The 25,806-nt window shown below is 48.5% G+C and overlaps 2 protein-coding genes and 1 long non-coding RNA gene across 17 annotated transcripts in view; 2 read left to right on the top strand and 1 right to left on the bottom strand.

Moving 5' to 3' along the window:
- LOC122895785 (thyroid receptor-interacting protein 11-like) overlaps positions 1-25,806 on the bottom strand; it is a 294,071-nt gene that overhangs the window by 156,409 nt on the left and 111,856 nt on the right. For all 15 annotated transcript variants that reach the window (XM_044233482.1, XM_044233486.1, XM_044233487.1 and 12 more), the window contains 2 exons: positions 21,387-21,507; positions 17,658-17,738 (listed from right to left, as the gene is read on the bottom strand). The gene's annotated coding sequence lies outside the window, so the exon portion shown is untranslated. The remainder of the gene's footprint in view (positions 1-17,657; positions 17,739-21,386; positions 21,508-25,806) is intronic.
- LOC122895485 (thyroid receptor-interacting protein 11-like) lies at positions 1,203-8,423 on the top strand. Its single transcript, XM_044232911.1, has 5 exons — positions 1,203-4,170; positions 4,933-5,049; positions 5,970-6,126; positions 7,371-7,706; positions 8,242-8,423. The coding sequence occupies exon 1, from the start codon at positions 1,203-1,205 to the stop codon at positions 3,684-3,686; it is 2,484 nt and encodes an 827-aa protein (XP_044088846.1). The 3' UTR covers positions 3,687-4,170; positions 4,933-5,049; positions 5,970-6,126; positions 7,371-7,706; positions 8,242-8,423.
- LOC122895799 lies at positions 8,715-12,528 on the top strand. Its single transcript, XR_006382303.1, has 5 exons — positions 8,715-8,799; positions 9,373-9,506; positions 9,727-9,924; positions 10,058-10,211; positions 11,444-12,528. It is a non-coding gene; the product is annotated as an uncharacterized LOC122895799 (long non-coding RNA).

Below are 25,806 nucleotides of genomic sequence, written 5' to 3'. Positions count from 1 at the left end.
CCGTTCTGCGCAACAACGAGGATTCCCTAAAGAACAACGTTGCCGTGAGGGCTTTAAAGGTAGAGAAAGGACGGTTAGTGGCAAAACTGTGTCGGGCCGAAAAGAAGCTTTGCCAACAGAAGACCGAACAAAGCCTCAGAGAACGGGCACCGGCAGATAATGGCCATTTCACTAAGCTCGGTCAGGAGAAAGACCTGGAGATACTCCACCTCCGGGAGAGGATCGAGCAGATGGACGCAGAGCATCAGGAAACGAAGGAACTGCTGTCCTTTGCTTTGGAGGAGCACAAGCAATTGGCAGAGTGCCTTAGGGAGCAAGAGGAGTACATCAAAGAACTCCGAGAAAGGCCAGAGCTTCAGGAGGAACTCGGCCAGTCGACCGAAACCTTCAGAAGCCGTGACATCCTACCCCCATCCGGGGAGGACAAAGACACGCGTCTCCCATCCACGACAGACCAACACCCTCGTGTGGACGAAGACCTGGAGCGCCTCACCCGACAGAGTCGCGCTGTCCCTCTGGTTGACCCGAAAATCCTCGAGGAGATTGAAGAACTCGAGTGTGAGGTCCTTCAGCTCAGCAGGTTAAAAGATGATCTCGAGGAGGAAATCCAAGAACAACAGAAGATCATTCACAACCAGCAGCAGGGGAAGAGAGCACTGCTTCAGGCCTTACAGGAGCAGAAGGAGAAGGTGGGCCGCCTTCAACACCGGCAGGAGGCGACGAACGCTGAACGCGCTCAGCTCCTCGCGGCCAAAGACGAGCTGATTCGGAATCTGCAAGTCACGCTAGAAGAGCTGAAAGCCCAGTTGCCCGACGAAAGCCCGCACATTCCGAGGCAACCCTGGGAGGATGAGGAAGTGCGAGCAAGCCAGCCTCTCCCCAGAGAGAACGGAGGGGACGAGCGTGATCCATCTCAAGCTGAAATTCAAAGGCTAGTCCAAGGAATCAAAGAACAGGAACTGGCGAGGCAGCTTCTCACTGAAGAGAACATCCGACTGACCGCGCAAGTGGATCGGCTCTCCAAAGAGGAGATCGGGAAACTCACTCGGATCATCCAGCAAAAGGATGTGGAGATTCAGGGTCTCTCCAGCAGAATCTCTGAGGCTTCTCACAGCCAGAACAGGCACGTGCAACAACTTCAGCAGCAGTTGCAAGAGTGTGCTTTGAAAAGCGAACAGATCTTGGCCATCCTGAACGAGAAGATGAGGGAGAAGAGCAATCTGGAAAGGGACTATCACGAAATGACCGATCGACTTGCTGCCAAGGAAGCAGACCTCCAGAGGGTGCAAGAGGAAAATCAAAAACTGTCCACGAGAGTGGAAAGCAGCGGCCAGGAGGGGTGTAGCGAAAGGATTCGGGATCTGGCCCACGCGGTTCGAGAAAAAGACCTGGAAGTGGAGGCGTTAAGTCAGATATGCCAGACTTTATGGAGGATCCTGCAAACACCCAGCCCTGGTCATGAGGTTCGAGGAGGTCGAATCGATCAGTTCCAGCAGCTTCTCCAGGAACGGGACACGTTATCACAGCGAGTGAAGGTCATGGAGGAGTGGAAAGAGCAGGTGCGGACCACGGTCCAAACTCTGAAGCGCGAGTCACCCCAGCTTCAGAGAGATCTGCGACAACTGCAGGCGTGGGCTCGCACCAACAGCGAGAACGTTCTGAAACTGCAGACAGCCTCTCTTGACCAGATCCAAACTTCCCAAGGACGGGACGTAAACTTACAAGAGCTAGAGAAGGAACTGGCCCAACTTCAGCTCCGCATCGGGGAGCTCTGCAATGCCGAGGACCTCCTTTTAGGGAACCTCGATGTGATTTTCCTCCAGACCTCCAGCGACTCCCTGAAGGCCGGGAAATCTGACCCAGTGAGGGAGTCCTCTCAGGTGATCAGAGAGGAGGTCGAAGAGCTCAGAAAATCAGGGCAAGGAAAAGAGACCATGATTCGAACCCTCCGGGAAGATCAGCAGAGATGGATTGCTTCAGGGGCTGCCACGGGGGAAGGAGAAGGCAAACCACGGGAACACGGCAATTCCGATTCCCACACGGAACAGCTGCAGGAGAAACCGGCCGTTCTACAAAACTCCCTTCGGGCTCAGGAGCTCCGAATCCAAGCGGAAAGTGAGGAGCTGCTTTCTTCACAGGAGCAGCTCAGTGGCCAGCTGAGTGAGAACGAGCTGCTGAGGCAGGCAGTCACCAATCTGAAGGAGAGGATAGCAGATCTCGAAGTGGACGTGTGTCGGCTGAAAGAGGAAAACGCAAAGATCGTGGAACGATCTAGAGAAAAGGACATGGAAAACCAGGCGTTGCAAGAGACAAATCGGCTGCTTTCAGTGACGCAGAGAGAGGCGGCATCCCAGCATGCTGCGATGAGAGAGAAGGCACTGGCCCTGGAGCAACTGTTGCAAGAGAGAGAAGAGGGCGAGACCGGGGAATTGAACCGGCTCGTCGACGCCGTTCGGTCAATGCAGGACAAGGCAGCTGTGTGTCAACGGGAGAGAGAGGACGCCGTGTCGGCACTGACACAGAAAGAAACGGAAACCTGCGCCCTCCAGAAGGAGGTTCACCGGTTACGAGAGAGAGAACGGCGCCTCACCCAGGAGCTGGAGAGAGGGCGGCACCTCGCTGCAGAAGCCCAAGATTCTCGTCGCCGGCAAGCTTTGGCCTCCGAGGACCAAGTGGCTCAGCTAAGAGAGGAAGTGACGGTCTTGCAGGGAAAACTCGCTTTGTCTTCCGCTGCCATGGAAAAGGCCGGCCACGGAGCCCGTCTGCAGGCAGAGTCGCTGCGGGCGCAGTTGCACGTGGTCACCCAGCAGAAGGAGGAAGCTGTGCTCCGGCTCGCCGCCTCCCAGGAAGAGGGAAGGCGCTGCCATCAAACACTAGCGAGCCTGAAGCTGGAACTGGCCGAACGGATGGAAGAGGCAGACGCCCTAGAAGGAAAACTGAAGTCCTTACGGGGACGTTTGCATCAAACAAATGCCGACTTGGAGGTGAAGGAGGACCAACTCCAAGAGCTCAAGAAACAGAATGAGGTCCAGCAGGAAATGCTGGAGGACACACAGAAGAAACTGATGACCTTTGTCAGTCAGTCCGAAGGAACGGTGGACAAAACCCTCCTAAGGAGACTCTTCGTGGGATCGTTCCAGGCAGCTGATGCGGAACGGCAGGAAGCCTTGAGGTTGATGGCAAGCACGCTGGGGATCCGAGAAGACCAGCTGCGGCAGCTGCGCAGCCGAGAGCCCGCGGGTGTGCCCAGCGGGGTGACTGGGGGGCCTGGACCCAGAAGCGCCCCCAGCACCCCCGCGAAACCAAATCACCGAGCTGTGGCCAATCGTTCCTTTTCAGAACTTTTTGTCCAGTTTCTAGAAGTGGAATCTCATTCGGCTTTTCCAGCGCCCAAACCCTCTGCTCGTGACGTGAAGCCCCCAGACTCGGGAGGAAGGGGAAAACTGCCTAAGAAACAAGGCCCATCACGACTGAACGCTCCCCTGGCATCCACACCCGGAAAAAAGGAGGTCAAGCCCCGCACCACAGCTGTGTCTCTTATTGACCCACCCGGACCGGAAATGGATGGATCGGAGCACCTTCTTCTAAATGCTGTCACTGATGCTTTACCCACGTACACGCCGCGTATACTATCGCCTGCCCAGAAGGTTGGAAAGGCGGCGGCCAAAGACCTCTCCAAGAAATAGACGACTGTGCGCCAGAGTGACACCGCGCTTTGAAGATCCCAAGTCACTCTGTGTGTCTACCTTATCTCCTAATGTTCTTTTTCAAAATGTCAAATGTTCACGGTTTTGCTTTCAGCTTAAGAAACCTATTCTTTTATGACTTAACAAAAACGGGGATCCTGACCTGTGACCGGATCCTAGGACCCCGGGATCATGACATGAGCCAAAGACAGACGCTTAACAGACTGAGCCACCCAGATGCCACAGCAGGGGTGACGTTCCTAGGACAGTCGACACTGATGGCCTTGGAAGCTGTGGTCTGTAATGCTGGAAGGTGTACACAAGGGCCAAACCTCTATGTATACCCTATGCAGAGAACACATCAACTTGTTTCAGTGTTCCAAATGGATCAGACAGACGAGCGCACAATCCTCGGATGGGAAACGAGGTGAATAGCACAAAAGTACACGATGAAGATATGGTTAAAAAAAAAAAAAAAAAAAAAGTAAGTTCGCTTTTCCCAGCTAAGTCTCATTTCTCTTGGTTTATTTTTTATTTTCTAATTTTTAAAAATCATTTCCTTTTCTGTTGTCTGCAAAGGCACGCTATGGCTAACCTGATTTCTCTCGGGCCTTATGTATGTTGGCCTGCTTAGGAGCATGCTATTTATTCTCTGACTTGCTCCCCCCTCCAACCCCGCCGAATCACTCTGCCTTGGAGACCATTTGAAATGGGAATGAATGCCATCTTATTCTTAAATTGAAAACCCAGCAGCTGATGGTTCTACCCTAAGCTATAGAAGTAGCTCCTCTTGATCATCCTTTAAGCGGTTTTTAACTGGAATGTCCACGGTCAACTCCCTTGTTCATTTCTTCAGGAGCCCCTTCAAATCTTCATTGGCTGGGTCATTGCACAGGCTGTCAGGGAACCGGAGTTTACTTGGGAAGAAACTGTGCCTGGTCCCTGTGCTAAGGAGGGCTTGTTGGCCAGGGGATCTGATCTGTGGGAGCAGAGCGGGAAGGGAACTTGGACTGAGGCCATCTGAGGCCCTCCAAAGTTACCGGATGCCAAGACAACACTTCCTATGGAATCTTCATCTCAGGCTTTCCATCAGAACGGACTCTGATATGCGGACATCCATTTCCTGCTGAGACGCTTAAGGCGTACGACAGGGGCTTCTCTAGGATGTGAAGCTGTCATGTGACCAGGAGGGAGACGGGGGTCATCAAATCCAAAATGTAATTAACTTCCATTGATGTTCACGCAGTTGATCCCAAGGGAATCGCTGGCTGGTCAAGGGCTAGAAGGAAGAGCTGACGTCCTCCAGCACCATGGAATCTGGCAATGCACTGTGGACAGAAGCCCCCACCACCTCCACCTGCAGGTAGGATATGCAGACTTTGGCTTCAGCCTGTAGCAGGAAGGCCTTGGGAACGGTATTAAGCTGGTGGCGGTGGGGAAGGGGGGGGGTTTCCCATGACCCAGAGAAGAACAGACAGCTGGAGAGGAAGGCTCAGAGTCTGTGAGAGATTCTGTTTCCAGGAGAGCCCAGTGCATGGCCAGCAACTGCTGCTCTCATGGTCTCTAACCAGGGCCGAGGAGGGCCGTTTCTTGCATTGGGAGCCCACGGACGACTGACAGATAGCGTGGGTGGTCCAGGGACTCCGGGAAGCAGGAGAGGAGGCTGCTACAGCCTTTTGACCGGGGCACGAACAGGTGGTTTTTTCCTCAAGCTTTTGTTTTTGTAGTTGAGAGAGCGCTCTGGCTGGAAAAGGGGGTGAAAGGGAGAGGGAGAAGCAGGCTCCCCGCCGAGCAGGGAACCCCCCTGCCAGGCTCCATCTCAGGATCCCGAGATCAGGACCTGAGACAAAGGCAGACGCTTCACCAACTGAGCCACCCAGTCACCCTCAACAGGTCAATTTTGCTGGCCCAGATCCTAGAGCCTTCTGTTGAGGGGAGACCCTCCCCCCTCAGCGTGGGCTCGTTAGCGAGGAACAGCTGAAATGGGTTTCTGTAAAATTTATAAACAAGGTACATGTTGCCTCCAGTACCCAAAGAGTACTGAAAGATGTTGGACTTGCATGTCCTTTTTTCTTCTTAAGGATTTTATTTAGTGACTTGATAGAACACGAGAGAGAGAGAAAGACACAGAGAGAGAGTACAAAGGGCTGGTAGGGGCAGAGGGAGCGGGAGAAGCAGGCTTCCTGCTGACCAGGGAGCCTGATGCAAGGCTTGTTGCCAGGACCCTGAGATCAGGATCTGGGCCCAAGGCAGACCCTGGACTGACAGAGACACACTTTGTAGGTCCTTAACAAGCGCGTCAAACAAATATCCTCACAGTAGGATCTCCTGAATGTGATGTCCCATCTGTATTCCTGAAGACAGATGAAGGCGATAAGATCCTGCCCACAAAGTTTGCCTGTGAGAGCAGAGCGGTTTGGGTGCCCCGCGCATTAACAAGGTAAACCCTGCCTCCTTCAAGGTCAAGGCACATGCCACTGAGAGGCACCGAACAGACCATACTGGCCAAATGTATTACAGCAAACTATTCACCATCTTTCAATTTGTGGGGCTCCCTCATGGCTTTTTAAATGACTTAATTCCAAAGAGAAAGCAAGAGAAAAACCTAGCAAAGGAGCGGGGGCACGGGGTGGTGGCAGGCACAGAGAGGCAGAGGCAGAGGCAATCCCAAGCGGACTCCACCCTGAGCACATAGCCCGACCTGCGACCCTATCCCATGACCCTGAGATCCTGACCTGAGCCAAAAGCTCAACCCACTGAGCCCCCCAGGTGTCTCCGGTGTTTTCAGGGTACAGGGCTTTATTTTATCAGGTATGGGAAGACAAGCAGATCTACAAGGAACTCTCACAACGCAAGAAGCGTTCATCGACTCCCTGATCCCGAGAAAGGAGGTCCCGAGAGCCATGGAGGGCCACCCAGGGAAGCACCAGGGGCGGTCAGGAGAAAGAGGGACTGAAGGGACAGGCAACACGGGCAAGACCCTTTACTGTGGTTTCCGTGGCAAGGGGCAGGTGAATCCGGGTCAGCACATTTAAGACTGCCCAGTCGGTGTCACGTCCGTGGGTTCCGGGACACGGTGGTGTCTGTCTGGAGTAGTCTGTCCCTGCCCCTGGGGTGATCAGGGCAGGGGAGAGTGGCCCAGAGTAAGAGTTTCTTACAAGAGGTGGCTGGGGGTAAAGGCTCCAAATTGGTTGCTTTACATGTGAAAGCTCTGCCTGTAGGCAAGCTGCTGACCATCTCTAGGAATTCGGTAAGTCTGCCAGGCAAAGTCCCTCCACCAAAGTCAGCAAGGCCCGAGATGTCAAAGCAGGAAATACAGAAGGTAGAATCTATGGTTATTGTACTCGCTACAAACAGAACGTGAATGAAGTCCCTGAAGGTTAGCCAACCGGTGCATCTTAGCAACATCACACTTCATTCAGAACCTATGTCGTAGAGGCACAGAAGGCCATCGGCCTCCTTTGAATTTTGCCAATTAAATTATTTTAGTGAATTTACGATTTCCTTTTTATTTTTTATGTGTGAGAGATTTGATGGATTCATTTAAGAGGGCGAGAGAGCGAGAGAGCGAGCAAGCAAGTGGGACAGAGCAGGGCCCAGCGGGAGGAGCAGCAGGGAGAGTCAGAGGGAGAAGCAGACTGACTCCTTGCCCAGCAGGGAGCTTGACATGGGGCTCTATTCCAGGATCCCGGGATCAAGACCTGAACTGAAGTCAGATGATTAACCACGTGAGCCACCCCGGTGCCCTTGTCAATGCTGGATTTACAACTGGCTCAAATTCTGAACCCATGTTGAATTAGTCGTGCCCCCCCCCACCCCGTATTCAGTTTTCTCTCCTCCACTCCTCCTTTGCTTGGGTTTGTGTCTTCCTGGATATACTTGTGGGCTGGGGGAGTGTCTTTTGCCCTGCTCCTCGTTCTCGGTTTTTTCTTCCAGAGAGTCTCAAATCCGCATCATCAGCCCTGGGGCTTCTGTCGCGGCGATGGTCGTATGGTTTCCAGTCTCCTGGCGTAAGTCCAGGTGGGAACTGATCCCCTCACTGTGCCATTCCCACATTTCCCTGCGTCGGGGCCTCCCTCCTTTGCACCCACAACACAGAGGGTCACCCCCAGGGCTGTGCTTGGGGTGTGCTTTCCCCCAGAGGATCTGGACGTCAGCATCAAGCACTGGCCCAACCCCCAGTCCCTGGAACTGAAGCACACCAGTCAGCATGTCCTGCGGTTGCCAACCTCAGGGGGGAGCCCTGGAGACCAAGACAGGCCACATGCAGGTCACATGGCTGAAGACCCAGATACAGTCCATTCTCATCCATTCTCACCTTGCTGGCAAGGAGGGGACATTCGTTTGGAAATGGATGGCGACCTCCACGTGAGGTAACAGAACACGGGCCAACACGCAAGCTGGCCAGCGATGGCCAGTTCCCTCCCAGATCGTGCCTGTCACCTCCGAAGCCAGTTAGTTAGCGAAGGAGCAGGTCAAGCTGACCCCCGCGTCCTCATTTAACATAGGGACACCGTGTGTGTGATGCCGCCTGTTTGAATCACCATCTCCTCAGGTCCCCGATGAGAGAGAGAGACTCCTGCTCCAGACTTGTGGGACGCCCTGACACCCGACACGTGTGATTGACAACAGTTTCCTAGTCACAGACCCTCGCGCTTCAGGGGAGGAGGATACCACACACCGTGCAGGACTGCACAGACATCGCGCGTGAGAACAGAGAGAACCAGCAGGGCCTCGGAAGGCAAGACTTGCTTCTAGAAACCAGAGGGTGTGGCAAGTCCTGGTGCCCACGGGAGGGTGTGAGTGGCTGGCCTGGGGAATTCAGTGGGCTTCTAGGGAACTGAATGCTGCTCCCCAAAACCCAATAGGCACTAGGGCTAGTCCCTAGGAGGAGAAGGGTGTTTGGTGAAGAGACCTCCCCCGTGAGGGAAGAGGGAGAGGAGAACGTGCATGACGCCATTCGGGTCCCTCCTTGATCTTCCGGGTGTCACACGACAGCCCTTGACACGGAATCTTAATTGCAGGCCTGATGCCCCAAGAGGGTACGACAAATTCTTCTAGAACTAATAAGGCAACTTCACAGAGAAACAGTATACGGGATAAACACATAAAGGTACGCGGAATTCCTCTATGCCAGCAACGAATATGGAGGCTCCACAATCAAACACACCTTCACAAAGAAACTACTTCGTACAAAGAAACTACTTCGGGATAAATCTAACAGTGCCTGTCCAGGCATCCCACGCCGAAAGCTCTTTAGCACTGATAAAGGAAGTCCAAGATATAAATCAATGGAGAGATACACCATGTTCGGGCCTGGAAGACTAAGCATCGCCACGATGTCGATTCTCCCCAGACTGAGAGAGAGATTTAACGCCATTTCTATCAAAATCCTGTCAGCTTCGTTTGTTTTCGTAGAGACAGACCAAAATATTCTAAAATGTATGTGGAAGGACAAAGGAATTAGAGTAGTTTCGAAACCGGTTTTGAAAAGAATAGTAATTTGGGAACACAAGTGTTTAGAGTTTCCGAACTTAGTAGTAGTTGTAATAAGGAAGCCCGTGTTGGTATTTGCAGAAGGACAGTCCCACACAACAGAACAGAACAGAACAAAGAATCCAGAAAGAGTCCCCACAAATATGCCCACCTGAGTTTTGAAAAGGGTGCTAACCCAATTCCATTCCAGACAGCTCGGTTTTGTACCGACTACGGCCACCTAAAGCTTGCGATGAACTCAGACAGGCCACCCTCAGAAAACAGCAGCAGCAGCAGCAGCAGCAGCAGAGGAGGAGGATGGTGGTGTGACCGAGGTCCTACCAGGTGGGAATGGGAGAGAGACTGTGTGCCCAGGGTTGTGTGGGCGGGGCCCCAAGACCCATCCAGCGATGCCTTCCGAAGGCCAAGGCCGAGGGAGCAGGGCAATTGTCCATTCAGCGTGTGGGCCCAGCACCCATGAGCGGGAAGGTGGTTAGGACAGCTGACGGGCGGGGCACTGAGACACTTCAGCTGAGTCTGAGCAAAAGCACCTCCCGTCTTCCAGGCTTCTGTGAGGCTTGCTTCTTGTCTGGCGTCTCAAGACCCCACAGCCTTGTCCCGGTGGGCGCAGCACCTCACAACCTCCAGACCCATGGCCACTGGTCGGAGGACACCCCTTTGCAGCTCCTGAACGTCGTCCTCAAGGTCGGCGCGGAGGACGAAGAAGTGAGCAGCCCTTGGGAAGATGCTTCTCTGCACGGAGGTACCTGTACGGCATGACGTCAGGGCCCCGTGTCTCCGGGGGGCTGGGGCCTCGCTGGGAGGCGGGCCTGTGTCCCAGAGTACACCGGTTTGCCAAAAGGTAGCCGTCAGCTTGTGTGCCCCTCCTTTCGCAGCTCAGAAGAGCCCAGAACGGGGCTTCACTGACGGAGCTGCTAACTCTGTGGGGGGCCTGGAGACAGCGAGAGTGGAAATGCGGCCGAACCAGGCAGATGAGGTTTCAGCCTTGTTGGGGCTCAAGTCCTGCTAGAAGAGACCGACTTGAAGCCAGTAAGTGGAATGTTGATGAGGGAGGAGTTCCGTTCTCCTTCTTGAGTAGCTTCCGTTCCACTATGGGTTGTCAGGATCCCCGCTGTGCACCTGAGATCAGGCCAGTCAGGGGGGGTGGGGGTGTGTGTGTGTGTGTGTGTGTCAGTGTGAGTGTGTGTGTGTAGGGGGAATGGCCTTCCTTTTGGGTGGGTCGTGGCTATCAGTGATTAGAACACATGATGAACAGGACTGACGGGATGCGTGAGGGACTCACCACCTGGCTGGCAAAGACAGGAAGGAAATAACGACCCGTGAGATTCGTCATTACTGTTCTGCATGGAGTGCTGAGAAGTACAGGGTGCATTAGAGTTTGTAATTTCCCGAGGAATGTTTAAGCTGAGACCAGGAGGCTAAGAAATCAAGGCGGATGTGGGAAGGTGTTCAGTTAGGGCCGGGAAGGATGTGTACTGTTGAAGGAACTGAGAGAATGTCCTTGAAGCTGGGGCCACGTGGGGACCGTGGGGTGGGGAAAACCAACGTCTGGGGTGACGACTTGTCGCTTTTGTAGGGTCTTGGAAACGAATCATAGTGATTTCAAACATGGGGTCCAGACCCCGAGCAGATCCTACCTCTGCCTCTTATGAGCCGTGCTGCTAAAGCATTGTACGTCTCCGTTCCCTGATGGGACAAATGGGGATGACGAGAATCCCACTTCATAGATGACTGTAAAGAGCAAGTGACATTGAACATGAACAAAACACTTAGCGCCATGTCGGACATGCAGGAGGTGTCAGTGGTGGTTAGTTCAAGAAGTGAAGAAATACACAGCTAAGTTTTGAAGACGTGGTGGCAGTCCGTGGTGACGTTTGTGAACATCAGTGGACTCCACGCAACTTCATTTCTTCTCCAGATTTCAGATGCTGTTGACCACATGTGTCACACTGTTGAATTAGAAAGAAATTTTTCTCAAATGGACAGTTATTTGTCCAGAGAGTCTGCAGCGCCACTGAAATGACGAGAGGGAAAGAAAATGCTTTTCAGTACCGTGTCCCACTGAGGTGTGCCTACAATGTCCTGATAAATTGAGTTACTTAGTATTTGTGGGTAACCGTTTGTGGGAACTTGCTTCAAGTCAATGGACTCTAGAGTAACTGAGACACAGAATACGGACAGAGAAGTAGTATGGCTAGAGCTTGGCTTTTCTGGACTCTCTCTGGGACAGGTGTTTTGTTCTGTTTTGTTTTTGTTTTCAGGTAGGAAACATCTTTATCATTGGCCTTGATTCATTCATCACATAGTGTCCAACGTGGATTCCGTATGCTGACAACCTGCCTGGCGCATTACTCCGCTGGCCGCTCCGGTCCAGACGTCAGGCCGTCCCCCGAGGGAAGCCGACCCCACCGGCCCCGAAAGTTCATGCTTGGGGTGCTGAGCGCCAGGCTGTCCCAGGAATGGGCCCCTTGGTCCCTGGCCCTCTATTCCGGCCAGCAGTTCTGGGGAGGCCAAGGCTGGAGCCCGACACTCTCCGTGGTTTCGTGATCGTTTAAGAAAACAGAAGGGACAAACGTTTCACCGTCTTTAAAAACACAGGAGTCTGAGGAGAGAAGCCAAGGTCCGCCGCTTGGCAGCTCCGCGGGAGGACGAAGCATCCGTGTCCCTTGCTGACCCACGCTGCGCCGCCTCCTCATGCCCACGCGGAAGCACGTTTTCAGGCGGCAGTATTGGCACAGGTGGTGCTGGTCGATCTGGCAGCGGCGGTCGGAGCGGCCGGTGTAGCTGTGGTTGCTGTGGATGCCTCCGCTGGAAGCAGCTCTCGCAGCCCTGGCAGGGGAAGACGCTGTAGTGCTTGCCGCTCGACATGTCCCCACACACCACGCAGTCCACCTGCAGCTCCGGCTTCGCCAGGCTCGGAGTCGCTGGCGGCGCCCGCGGGGGAGGCCCAGGAAGCTGCTGGAGGCCTGCAAGGCCCCGCGGCCAGCACTTCCCGAGCTGCCGCCCCCTCTGTGGCCGCACCTTCCCTGCCTGGGCCTCAGGCGGGGCCCCAGCCTCGCTGGCCTTTGCCGGGCCTTTGCCGCCGCCGCCCACCCTGGGAGCCGGCCTCGAGCTGCAGCCGGTTTTCTCTGGGAATAGTTTTTCTCCGTTCTCTGCTCTCCTCGGTCTCAGTTTCCAACGCCTTCCTGCGTCTGCAGCCCAAACGTTGTAGGGGAAGTTTGGGTTTGGAATGGCAGGCTAAATAGCTGTACCCAACCCAGTGCAAACCAGCAAAGCATGAAGGACTTTGGGGTTTTTTTGTCTTTTTTTTTTTTTCTTTTAAAAGATTTTGTTCACTGGACAGTGAGAGATCACAAGTAGGCAGAGAGGCAGGCAGAGAGAGGGGGAAGCAGGCTCCTTGCTGAGCAGAGAGTCCGATGCAGAGCTGGATGCCAGGACCCTGAGATAGTGACCTGAGCCGAAAGCAGAGGCCTTAACCCACTCAGCCACCGAGGCGCCCCCTGTGGCCACTTTTTAAAGAAAAGACAGATGCTTCTGTCCAACTCTAGACTCAGGGAGTCAGAGCCCTCTGGGATAGGCCCCAGGGTACAAGGACCAAGCATGTTTACCATCTAGATGCATTTCGCGACAGCTTTTTTGGCACTGGGCTTTCCATTATCTGAAAAAACATTCAGCGAGATTGGGAGAACCCAATAAACTAACGTTCGATGTAACATTTAGCAGGGCTCTGCCCTTCAGGGTCTGGGATATCGCGAGCTACATGTTTGGTGTAACGTGTTACACACCCTTAGGTCTTGTCAGAAAGGGATGGATCGGGGCGCCTGGGTGGCTCAGTAGGTGAAAGCCTCTGCCTTCGGCGCAGGTCATGATCCCAGGGTCCTGGGATGGAGGCCCGCATCGGGCTCTCTGCTCAGCAGGAAGCCTGCTTCCTCCTCTCTCTGCCTGTCTCTCTGCCTACTTGTGATCTCTCTCTCTGGGAAATAAATATCTTAAACCTTTAAAAAATAAAATAAATTTTAAAATTTTTAAAGACTTATGGACTGTTTTTTCTTTTGCTTGGTTTTGTATATAAATTTTATGTATTTAACAGAGAACGAGCCAGACAGCATAAGCAGGGGGGACAGCAGGGGGGAGAGGGAGAAGCAGGCTCCCCGCTGAGCAGGGAGCCCAACAAGAGGCTGGATCCCAGGACCCTGAGATCAGGACCTGAGCTGATACCAAGAGTCGGACTCTGAGCCAAACTGAGCCACCCAGGCACCCTTACAGGACCCGCTGTCTTAGGAAAATAAATGGCAAGGCTAAAGAAAGAGCAGGGAGAAAGTGAGGACTGTCATTAGAAGAGGCTCGTGAGACCTGTTAACCAACGGCAAGGTAGGGGTCTTCTTCTCACTCAGGATTTAACAGATACAGAGAGTCGAAATAATTGTGAGATAATCAGATCAATCTGAACTGTGACTTGACACGTCATGCTATCGAGAAACTATTTTGAAATGTTTCAAGAGTGATGAGTCTACCTCTATTTTGAAATGTTTAAAGAGTGATGAGTCTACCTATGTGTGTGTCGCACAAGGGCAGTTTTGTTCCCTGGGAGATGTTTGGCAACATCTCGGACATATTCGGTGGTCAGAAGCAGGAGTGAGGAAGACACTCTCCCGCCTCTGGTGTGTGGAGACCATGGGTGCTGCTAAGCATCCTAGGAAGCTCAGCACAGGGCCCTCGGCAAAGAACGATGGGGCCCAAGATGTGGGGAGCGCCAAGATTGGGAAACCCCGTTCTGGAGACACATGTTCAAGTAGCTGTGGGTCAAATGACAGGATGAAGATATTTGCTTCAAGGGGCGCTTGGGTGGCTCAGTGGGTTGAGCCGCTGCCTTCGGCTCAGATCATGATTCCAGGGTCCTGGGATTGAGCCCTGCACTGGGCTCTCTGCTCAGCACGGAGCCTGCTTCCCCCCCTTCCCTCTCTGCCTGCCTCTCTGCCTACTTGTGATCTGTCAAATAAATAAATAAAATCTTTAATTAAGAAAAAAAAAAAAAAGAAGAGATTTATTCAACACGGGCCTAAAATTGGTAACAACGTAAATGTCCAACAACATGTGAATGAAGAAACAGACTGAGTATATCCAAACAAGGCCAATGCTATACACCAGTAAAGAAAGAATGAACTACGGATAAATGCAACAAACACGCATGACTTAAACGCACCGTCTCACCAAAAGCAGCTAAAACAGTACACACACTATGATCCTATCTCAATGAAATTCTATTTAGAAATTCTGTCCTATATATATAGTGAGAGAAAGCAGCCTGTGGTTGGCAAAGAGAAGGGTAATGGTGGGGTAAAGGAGTGGGAAGGAGCATGAGGAAACTTTCTGGAGTACTGGAAATGTTTTCAGCGGACCATGCTGGTCGTGGTTCTAAAAATGCATACGGTTGTCCAAACTAAAATTATGCATGTACACCTGAAACTAATGTAACACTGCACATCAAATATACTAAAAAATACAAACAAAAAGCCATACACTTAAAATACACACACTGTACCCTATTTCCCTAATAAAACTGACTGTAAGAAGTATCAAGAGAAGAATCCCGCTCAGAACTACGTTAGAAGGAGTAAAATACCTAGGAACAAATTTAACCAAGAAAGTGAAAGACCTGCACGCTGTGAACTACAGGACACTGATAAATGAAACTGAGCAGATGCAATTAATGCAAGGATATCCCGTGTTCATGTACGAATGAGTATTATTAAAATGTCCATACTATCCAAATCATCCTACGGCTTCAACGCTATCCCTATCAAAATCCCAACAGCATTGTTCACAGAAAAAGAACAATCTTAAAATTTGTATTAAACCGCAAAACACCCCAAATAGCAAAAAATAAAACAAAAAACAAAAAACAAAAAAACCAGGAGGCACCACCTTTCCCAATTTTAAACTGTTATCGCGAAGATACAGAAATCAAACAAAACGGCATTGGCCATCAAAACAAATACACAGATCAATGAAACAGAGAAGAGTTCAGAAATAAACATATATATATATATATTAACCACATATAACAAAAAAGCCAAGAATATGCAATAAGGAAAAAAAAAGAGTAACCTCCATAAATAGTGCTGGGAAAACAGGACAGCCACATGCAAAAGAATGAAAGTGGACCACTACCTTACACCACAAACAAAAATTAACTAAAAATGGATTAAAGACTTGAATGTAAGACCAGAAACCATAAAACTCCTAGAAGAAAACATCGACAAGTAAGCTACTTGACTGAGGTCTTGCTGACAATTGTTTGATCTGGCAACAAAAGCAAAAGTAAACAACTCAGACTAAATCAAATTAAAAAACTTCTGCACAGCAAAGAAAAAAACAAAATGAGAAGGCAACCTGGTGAATAGGGGAGAGTATTTATATATCGTGTATCTGCTCAGAGATTAACGTCCAATAGCTATACAACAGATACCGTATCGATGTAAGACATACATCTATCTATATCTTATACAACTCGACAGCAAAATATAGGATTTTAAATATATGATTTAAAAATGCCCAGAGGATCTGAGGAGGCATTTTTCCAAAGGAGACATACAGATGGCCAACAGACACATTAAAAAAAAAAAATGCTCACCATCACAAGTCATCAGGGAAATGCCAATCAAAACCATAATGAGTTCTATCACCTCACACCCGTTAGAATGGCTACCATCAAAAAGACTAGAAGACCAGACTAGAAGACTAGCAGTAACAACTGCTGGCAAGGAGGGGAAGAAAAGGGAACCCTTGTGCACTGCTGGTAGCAAGTATATGATGTAACCACTATGGAAAACAGTATCCTCAAAAAGCTGAAAGTAGAACTACCATAGGATCAAGCAATTCAACTTCTGGTTATTTATCTAAAGGGAACAAACACGATCTCCCAGAGATATCGGCATTTCCATGTTCACTGCAGCACTGCTGACGATAACTGACATATCTCCATCGACAGGTGAAGGGATTTTTACAAAAATCAGAGACACGTGCACATATGTGTGCATGCACATGCACTCACACACAATTGTTCAGGCATAGAAAAGAATGAAGTTTTGCCACCTCTAACAACACAGATGGACCCTGAGGGCATTACACTAAGGGAAGTGAGACAGAAAAAGATACATACTGTATGATCTCACTTAAACATGGAATCTTCAAAACAAAAACAAAAGCAGAAACAAAAACAAACCACCCTGAAAAATACTATGAACTCACAAATACAGAGAGCGGATTGGTGGTTGCCAGAGGCAGGGTGTAGGGGTGGGTAAAACAGGTAAGGCAATCAAAAGGAACAAACTTCCCGTTATCAAATAATTAAGGTCTGGGGATGTAATATACAGCTCCCTATATGACTATAGTTAATACTATAATATTGCATACCTGAAAGTTGAGAGTCATTTTTAAAGGTTCTTATTAAAGAAGAAAAAAAAAAAAAAGATGATGTTAACTAGACTTACTATGGTGATCATTTCACAATATTGACAAATATCAAATCATGACATACATATCTGAAACTAATATTATGTTATATGTTAATTATACTTCAATTTCAAAGAGGACACTCATTTTTCAAAAAGTACCTTGATTGGGGTGACTGATGTTTTATAGGTCTACACTTATGTCAGGACTTAATAAATTATACACTGTAAATATGTACACTTTATGGGATGTCAATTCTAATTCAGTAAAACTTCAAGGAAAAATAAAAAACAAACAAAACGAAAAAGGTGCCTTGAATAATTAGTTCCCTCTTCCGTTTCTCATAAATAAATTGCTACAGACAAACACTAAAAATGTAGATAACTTTAAAAAAGAAGAAACTTGAGTGAGCTGGGAAAACCGCTTAAACTGAGCCTATGAAACCAACAACAGATGTCCTGATGTCCTTTTCAACTGTGAAACAATAAATATTAGTCAAAATAAGGATCTAGACGGGAAAGCCCACTGTACCAGGAAGTCTCTGACCTAATCTCATTGTCCGCCATCTCTTCCCCAACCAACTTCCAGCCACCAGTGATCATTTAAAACGTCTAGACCTATATAATACTTTTGAAGGATTAAAGAATTTGGCACTCATATACATAAACTATACTTTTTTCCCCAAGGATCTGAGAGAGAGAGAGAGAGAACGCACGTGTGCGTGAACAGGAGAGGAAGAGAGAATCTCCAACAGACTCTGTGCTGAGTGGGGAGCCTGAGGCGGGGCTTGATCAAAGGACCCTGGGACCATGACCCGAGCTGAAGGCAGAGGCCTTAACCCACAATGTTGAAAATAAACATTTTTAAGTTGGTTCTAGGCAGACACATGGGAATGACATTACACTTATACAGAGCTCTGATCAGACATGGCTTTCAAACACTCTCTCTCTCTTTTTTTTTAACTAAGAACATGTTAATGGAGGAAAAACACTTGGGAGAGTTGGTGAGTTTGCAACTTACATCTCCAGCTGCGGCAGCCTGCGAGACGGTGTAAATCGCCAAGGGTCCAGAATCTGAGTAACCGGCGTTAAAAGCGGAAACCTGAAATACAACGAAATTTTACTGTCTGTCATTTGACCAGGGAAAACAGGGCCCAATTTCCCAAACAGACAAAAGCCTGGGACCTTCCCGGTACAAGCCAAAGAGATGAATTACGATTTCACGTAACCAGTTCTGGCAAGGGCCGCAGTGTTTTGGATGCGGGTTACTTCTTTCAAAACCATAATGGTTTTAACATTTTTCACTTAAATCTTTCTAAACCAGACTGCTCGCTTTACTTTTCTGCTGGTATTTTCTAACGTTCTTTGATGATTCAAGGTTAACGTAAACATTTATTTACGAACAGTATTATCACAGCGGCAGGAGGGCTGAGTGGTACACACTGTGGGCTTCAGTATCAGACAAGCCCGCTGTGTTCCCCCTGCTAGTGCCGAGGACCCCTCTTTTTGCCAATTCACTCACACTTCTCCGACAGACAAAAGTCAAAGGGCTGGGGGAAAATGCTCAGCAGACGTTACCAGATATCCAAGGGAGCCGCAAGTTCAGCCTCAGGACTGGGTATTGCTGTCTGCAGTCTGAGCAGAGTGTTACGCTCCCTAAGGTGAACACGAATGCTCAGTGTCGTGTCTCCCAGCGTTTATATGGGCGCTTTACACAAAGATCACCTAGGCTGTTTTTAAAAGTACAGACTTTCAAGTTCCTGTAACAGATTTACTCCATCAGATCCCCATAGATGCAATCCGGAAAGCCGCATTTCAAAAACAATTCCAGGGGATTCTTAGGCATGTCAAAGTTGGAGAACCACTGGCCTAGCCCATAGAAAGCGTAAGAAGAAATGCTCTTTAATGATTTGAAGTTTAATGACCATTTTGAGACTATCCTATTCATACCTCCAATTTCTGGCCAAATGTTAAAGTAGGAATTTCCATGAAATGACATCACTGATCAGAACTGAACTGCAGCCACCCAAAAGCATCCTTGACATTCAGAGGTAAAGAGTAGCGTGAAGAAAAGAGCAGCATGAGCGAGGAAAGAGGAAACATAGAGGGAATTTAAAAAGCGGCAGCTAAATTTAATAAAGGACTAATTTAAGATTTTCAAACAATGCTCCGGGGAACTCAAGAAGGTTCTACAGAGAAAATTCCAAGGCATTCAGTGTCAAGTAAACATTAAAAAATTTCTTTAAAAGCGAACGCTTTTGGTTTAGCATTGCAGCTGGGAAACTGTATGGGATGAAAAAGGTTCCTCTGCTTTAAAAAAAAAAAAATTTTTTTTTTTTTTTTTTTAAACCATTACTTATGGGGGGCCTGGGTGGCTCAGTGGGTTAAGCCTCTGCCTTCGGCTCAGGTCATGATCCCAGGGTCTTGGGCTCAAGCCCGGTATCAGGGCTCTCTGCTTGGTAGGGAGCCTGCTTCCTCCTCTCTCTCTCTCTGCCTGCCTCTCTGCCTACTTGTGATCTCTACCTATCAAACAAACAAATAAATAAATCTTCAAAGAGGAAAAAGAAAAAGAAAACCATCATTTAAGAGAGAAAAACCCTCTCAAAGCCTGAGATACGGGAGAACCATTTTAGATTTCTAAATCAACATGACCATATATAATGAACTCTGCTCAAACCAAAAGCCTGATTTCTGGCCCGAGACCCACACATACACCCTACACATCTGTTTTGTGAACGAGATGCCTACAGGAAAATCACGTTGTCCTTCAAGTAATGATCAAGTTCCTTTACAAGAAAGCTTGGGATTCCTGCCTGTATGCTAATTTACAAATCTTTTGAGCTTTTACAAAATGTAAAAAGTAAATAATCCTATAAAAACTGTTCATCCTCCAGAGCACTTTCTTCCCTGTGAAAAGCATGTTCCCAGGAGCGCCTGGGTGGCTCAGTGGGTTAAAGCCTCTGCCTTTGGCTCAGGTCATGAGCCGAGGGAAGGAAGAAAACTCAACCAAGAAACACCTCTGTAAGAACCCGGCCTATATAAGAACATGGCACAGGGTGGCCAAAAAGTCAACCGTGTCTAGCCTTAGATCTGTCCGTAGGTATGTTGTAGCGGGCAAGGCCTTGACTGCTCTTGTCTGGAATAAAATTTAAAAAGAAAATGAGACTAAGAAAGAAAAAAAAAAAAAAAAAAAAAAGTAAAATCAGAAAAAGCAAAATAAAAGCAATAAAAGTAGCTACCATGCGTGGGGGCGCCTGGGTGGTTCAGTGGGTTAAAGCCACTGCCTTCGGCTCAGGTCATGATCTCAGGGTCCTGGGATCGAGCCCCGCATTGGGCTCTCTGCTGAGCAGGCAGCATGCTTCCTCTTCTCTCTCTCTGCCTGCCTCTGTGCCTACTTGGGATCTGTCTGTCAAATAAATAAATAAAGTCTTAAAGGGAAAAAAAAAAAAAAAAAAAAAAAGCTACCGGGTCTTCAGCACTTCTCATATGCCCACTGCTACTCATCATCTCATGAGTTCTCTTAATAATCCAGAGAAGTTATCCCTTTAAAAACATGGACCTGGGGGATGCCTGGGTGACCAAGTCGGTTAAGCTGCTGCCTTCAGCTCAGGTCATGATCCCAGGGTCCTGGGATCAAGTCTCACATCGGGCTCCTTGCTCAACGGGGAGCCTGTTTCTCTCTCTGCCTCTGCCTGCCACAATGCCTGCTTGTGCTCTCGATCTCTCTCTCTCTCTGACAAATAAGTAAATAGATAAATAAAATCTTTAAAACAACAACAACAACAACAACAACAACAAGGACCTGAGGCTCCAAGAGATCCAAAACAGCTCAGGCCTGCCTGACAGCCCGACAGTGCCAGAAACGCTCCTGTACAAATTAACTCACTCACTCCTCACTACAACCCTATGAAGTCAGGACTGTTATTATTCCCATTTTTCAGATAAGGAGACAGGCACAGAGAGATTATTAAACTTGTCCAGGTCACACAGCTAAGCAGTCTACCTCCAGAGCATGGACTCCCAACCACCATGCAATCCTGCTGAAGGTCACTGAGCCAGGCATAAAGAGCGAGAGCCAGGATTCAGACCCAAGCGGAGTCATTTTAAACCTCGAAAGCGTAACCCTTTCCACTAGGGCAGAAGAGAAAAACAGGCAGCCAGTGGTGCAAACTCGGTGATCTCAGAAATCAGGAAATTTTATTCTCAAATCAAACCAAGACTGGTTTCGGACCAAGGTCCTGAAAAAGAGTTCTCAACTCAACTCGAACTCACACACCCACACAGTAACAAGCAACTGGCACTGAGCGGGGGACCGTCCCATCAGATGGGACATGGACACTCGGGTTCACCGTAGTCCTCACCACTCCTGCTGCCTTACACTGGCCAACTTGATCCATGTGCATCACTCCTGCCTCTGAAGGAATCGGAGTCGGCTACCCCTCCACCCATAGGACAGCCAAAATTCCCTTCACCAAGGTCTGACTCTACAGTAAATACAATGATAAAAGAAGAACTCAAAAAACTTCTATTAAGGCCAAGACAGAAGTTTCAAAGACTCTGGCCGTAAGTTCGCTGGAAATCAAGAAATCCGCGATGCTGGGGACTGCCAGAATCAATGAAAAAGGAGGTATGTGAGTGGGCAGAGGCAGAAGGAAAAGAGTAAGCGGGAAAACATACTGACGTTGCTCAGAGAGTGTTGAGCCACCACGGAAACAGAGGCAGAAAGCAAATGTCTCACGCTCCCACTTACCTGTTCATAGTTTATGAACGTGGCGGCGTCAAAACTGCTGGCTGCCCACTTGAGAAGGTTGGCCGCCTGCTCCGGAGTCACATAAACCAGCACACATTGGGCCATCAGGAGTGTTGGCAATCTTACGAGAAGAAAAAAGGCATCATCCACATGTATTCATCAAACGGACTCTCTAGGGATGACTGGGTGGCTCTGTTGGGTAAGCACCCGGCTCAGGTCATGATCTCGGGGTAGTGAGATCAAGCCCACATCGGGCTCCCCATTCAGTGGGGAGTCTGCTGGAAATTCTCCCCCTCCCCCCACTCCCTATGCTGGGTAGGAGAGTGTCGTCTCAGGATCCCAGCGTCCCAGAAAGAATGGGGGTGCCTGAGTGTGGCAGAGCTCCTGGGCACTGGATCAGGGAAGACGGCTGCAATCAGAGAGCCCAGGAGGGGGTTCTCAGCTTGGGGTTGCTATAAACTGTGAACCAAGGCATGGTCAGGTGACTGCTCCCGGACTAGGGGCCCAGTAAGCAGCAGAACCACCGCAAGAACCCCCTTCCTCCCCTGGGGGGGGGGGGCGTGGCACAGGTGCACACTGCAGGAGTCGGCACAGTTTACAGACTTGAAAGGGATCATGTGCCTGAGATAGAAATGCTCGGTCACAGGCTGGATGAGGATGGAGTGTGGTTGGAGACCAGGGAGATAGGAGTGATTGACTGCTTTCCTCTGAGGGCTCCCTGATACCAGACTGGATAAAAAAGCAAGACCACTGAGGGGCACCTGGGTGGCTCAGTGGGTTAAAGCCTCTGCCTTCGGCTCAGGTCCTGATCCCAGGGTCCTGGGACTGAGCCCCGAATCTGGCTCTCTGCTCAGCAGGGAGCCTGCCTCCTCCTCTCTCTCTCTCTGCCTGCCTCTCTGCCTACTTTTGGTCTCTGTCAAATAAATAAATAAAATCTTAAAAAAAATAAAAATAAAAATAAAAGGCAAGAGCATCGATACGCTGTCTACAAGAAACTCCTCTTAGACTCAAAGACACCTCCAGATTCAAAGTGAGGGGGTGGAAAACCATTTACCATGCTAACGGACATCCAAAGAAAGCTAGGATAGCAATCCCTGTATCAGACCTATAGATTTGAAACCAAAGACTAATAATGGATGATGAAGGACACTAGATCATAAAGGGTCTATCCAACAAGAAGATCTAACAATCGTAAATATTTATGCCCCTCACATGGGATCAGCCAATTATATACACCAGTTAATAACAAAATTAAAGAAACACACTGGTGAGAATACAGTAATCGTCGGGGACTTGAACACGCCCTCACTGCCAAGGACGGATTGTCTAAGCAGAAGATCAACAAGGAAACAAGGGCTCTGGATGACACACTGCCCCAGATGGACTTCACAGATACAGTCAGAGCATTCCACCCTAAGGCAACAGAATACACAGTCTTCTCGAGTGCCCGTGGAACATTCTCCAGAACAGAACACCTACGGGGACACAAATCAGGTCCCAACTGGTACCAAAAGACTGGGATCCTTCCCTGCCTATTTTCAGACCACAGTGATTGGAAACTGGAACTCAAATCACAAGAGGAAAGTTGGAAAGAACTCAAATACATGGAGGCTAAAGAAGAATTTTAAAAATTCAGGGAAACCGATGAAAATGAAAGCATAACTGTGCAAAATTCTGGGGATGCAACAAAGAGAGGGAAGTATATAGTAATACAAGCCTTTCTCAAGAAACAAGATAGACCTCAGATACACAACCAAACCTTACACCTCAAGAAACTGGAGAAAGAACAGCAAATAAAGCCTACTAGACTCAAGAGTAGAGCAGAAATCAATACAATAAAACCAGAAGGACAGTAGAACAGATCAATGACTAGGAGCTCGTTCCTTGAAAGAATTAGTAAGATCGATAATCCCCGGGACAGACTGATCAAAACAAAAAGAGCAAGGACCCAAATAAACAAAATCATGAATGAGAGAGGAGACGTCACAACCACACCAAAGAAATACAAACAACCGGAAGGACATATTACGAGCATCTACATGCCAACAAATTAGGCAATCCGGAAGAAACAGATGCATTCCTGAGATACATACACTACCAAAACTGAACCAGGAAGAAAGAGAAAACCTAAACAGACCCATAACCAGCAAAGAAACTGAAGCAGTCATCAAAAATCTCCCAACAAGCCAAAGTCCAGGGCCAGATGTCTTCCCAGGGGAATTCCACCCAACAGCTAAACAAGAATTAATACCCAATCTTCCGAAGCTGTTTCAAAAACCAGAAATGGAAGGAAACCTTCCAAACTCTTTCTATGAGGCCAGCATTACCTTGATCCCCAAACCAGACAGAGAGCCTCACCAAAAAGGAGAATTACAGACCAATATCCCTGATGAACATGGATGCAAAAATTCTCACCAAAATACTAGCTAATAGGATCCAACAGTACGTGAAAACGATTATTCACCACGACCAGTGGAATTTAATTCCTGGGACGCAAGGGTGGTTCAATATCTGCGAATCAATCAATAGGGATAGACTACACAGATGAAGGAAAGGACAAGAACCCTATGAGCCTCTCAACAGAGGCCGAAAAAGCCCATGACAAACTACGGCATCCTTTCTTGATCAAAATTTCACAGTGTAGGGAGAGAGGGAATGTACCTCAATATGGGAATGTACCTCTATATCATAAAAGCCATCTATGAAAAGCCCACAGTGAGTATCATTCTCAACGGGGAAAAAGAGAGCCTTTCCCTTTTCCCATAAGGTCAGGAACACAACAGGGATGTTCAGTATCACCACTGCTGTTCAACATAGCACCAGAAGGCCTAGCCTCAGCAATCAGACAACAGAAAGAATAAAAGGCAGGGGTGCCGGCAAGGCTCAGTGGGTTAAGTGTCTGCCTTCAACTCAGGGTCCTGGGATCGAGTCCTGATGATGCTCTCTGCTCAGCAGGGAACCTGCTTCTCCCTCTCCCTCTGTCTGATGCTCTGCCTATTTGTGATTTCTCTATCAAGTAAACAAATAAAATCTTTTAAAAAGTAAGTAAGAAAGAAAGAAAGGGCATCCAAACGTGTCTTTGGAGAGGACATGATACTCTATGTGGAAAACCCAAAAGACTCCACCCCAGAATTGCTAGAACTCATACAGGAATTCGGCAAAGTAGCAGGATATAAAATCAATGCACAGAAATCAGCTGCATTTCTATACACTAACAAGGAGACAGAAAAAAGAGAAACCGAGGAGTCGATCCCATTTGCAACTGCACCCAAAACCATAAGATACCTAGGAATAAACCTAACCAAAGAGGTAAAGGATCTGTACTCCAAAAACGGCAGAACACGTATGAAAGAAACTGAGGAAGACACGAAGAAATGGAAAAATGTTCCACGCTCATGGACTGGAAGAACAAATATTGTTAAAACGTCTATGCTACCTTGAGCAATCTACATAGTCAACGCAATCCCTACCAAAATACCATCAACTTTTTTTCCCAGAGATAGAACAAATTATCCCCAAACTTGTCTGGAACCAGAAAAGACCCCAAACAGCCAGAGGGAGTGTTGAAAAACAACACCAAAGCTGGTGGCATCCCAATCCCAATCTTAAGCTCTATTTACAAAGCTGTCATCACTCAGAGAGTACTGGCAGAAAAACAGACAAATGGATCAATGAAAAGGACTATAGAATCTGGAAATAGACCCTCAACTCGAGGGTCAACTAACCTTTGACCAAGCAGGAAAGAAGATCCAATGGAAGAAAGACCGTCTCTTCAACAAATGGTACTGGGAATATTGGACAGCTACATGCAGAAGAATGAAACTATACGATTTCCTTACACCATACACAAAAATAGACTCCAAGTGGATGAAAGACCTACACAGGAGACAGGAATCCATCAAAACTGTAGAGAACACAGGCAGCAAGTTCCGTGACCTCAGCTGCAGCAACGTCTTGTCAGACACGTCTCCAAAGCCAAGGGAACGAAAGGCAAAAAAATGAACTACCGGGACTTCACCAAGATAAAAAGATTTTGCACAGCATAGGGAATAGTCGACAAAACCAAAACACAACTGGCAGAATGGAAGAAGGTTATTTGCAAAAGACGTGTCAGATAAAGGGACAGTATCCAAAATCTATAGAGAACTTACCAAACTCAACACCCAAAGAAGAATCTGATCAAGAAATAGGCAGAAGACATGGACAGACGTTTCTGCAAAGAAGACATTCCAATGGCCAACAAGCACATGGAAAAATGCTCCCTATGGCTGGGCATCAGGGAAATACAAAGCAAAACCACAAAGAGATACCATTGCACAATGGTCAGAAAGGATAATATGTATGCATATACCAGTACACAGGACACCAGCATCAATATATACAATATATATATATATTACATGTAAATTACCTATGCAGG

The sequence above is a fragment of the Neovison vison genome, chromosome 14 (assembly GCF_020171115.1).
Source record: "Neovison vison isolate M4711 chromosome 14, ASM_NN_V1, whole genome shotgun sequence".
In the NCBI taxonomy this organism is placed as follows: Eukaryota; Metazoa; Chordata; class Mammalia; order Carnivora; family Mustelidae; genus Neogale; species Neogale vison.
Note: the sequence above shows the minus strand (reverse complement) of the source record. Positions and strands in the feature narration are given on the sequence as shown.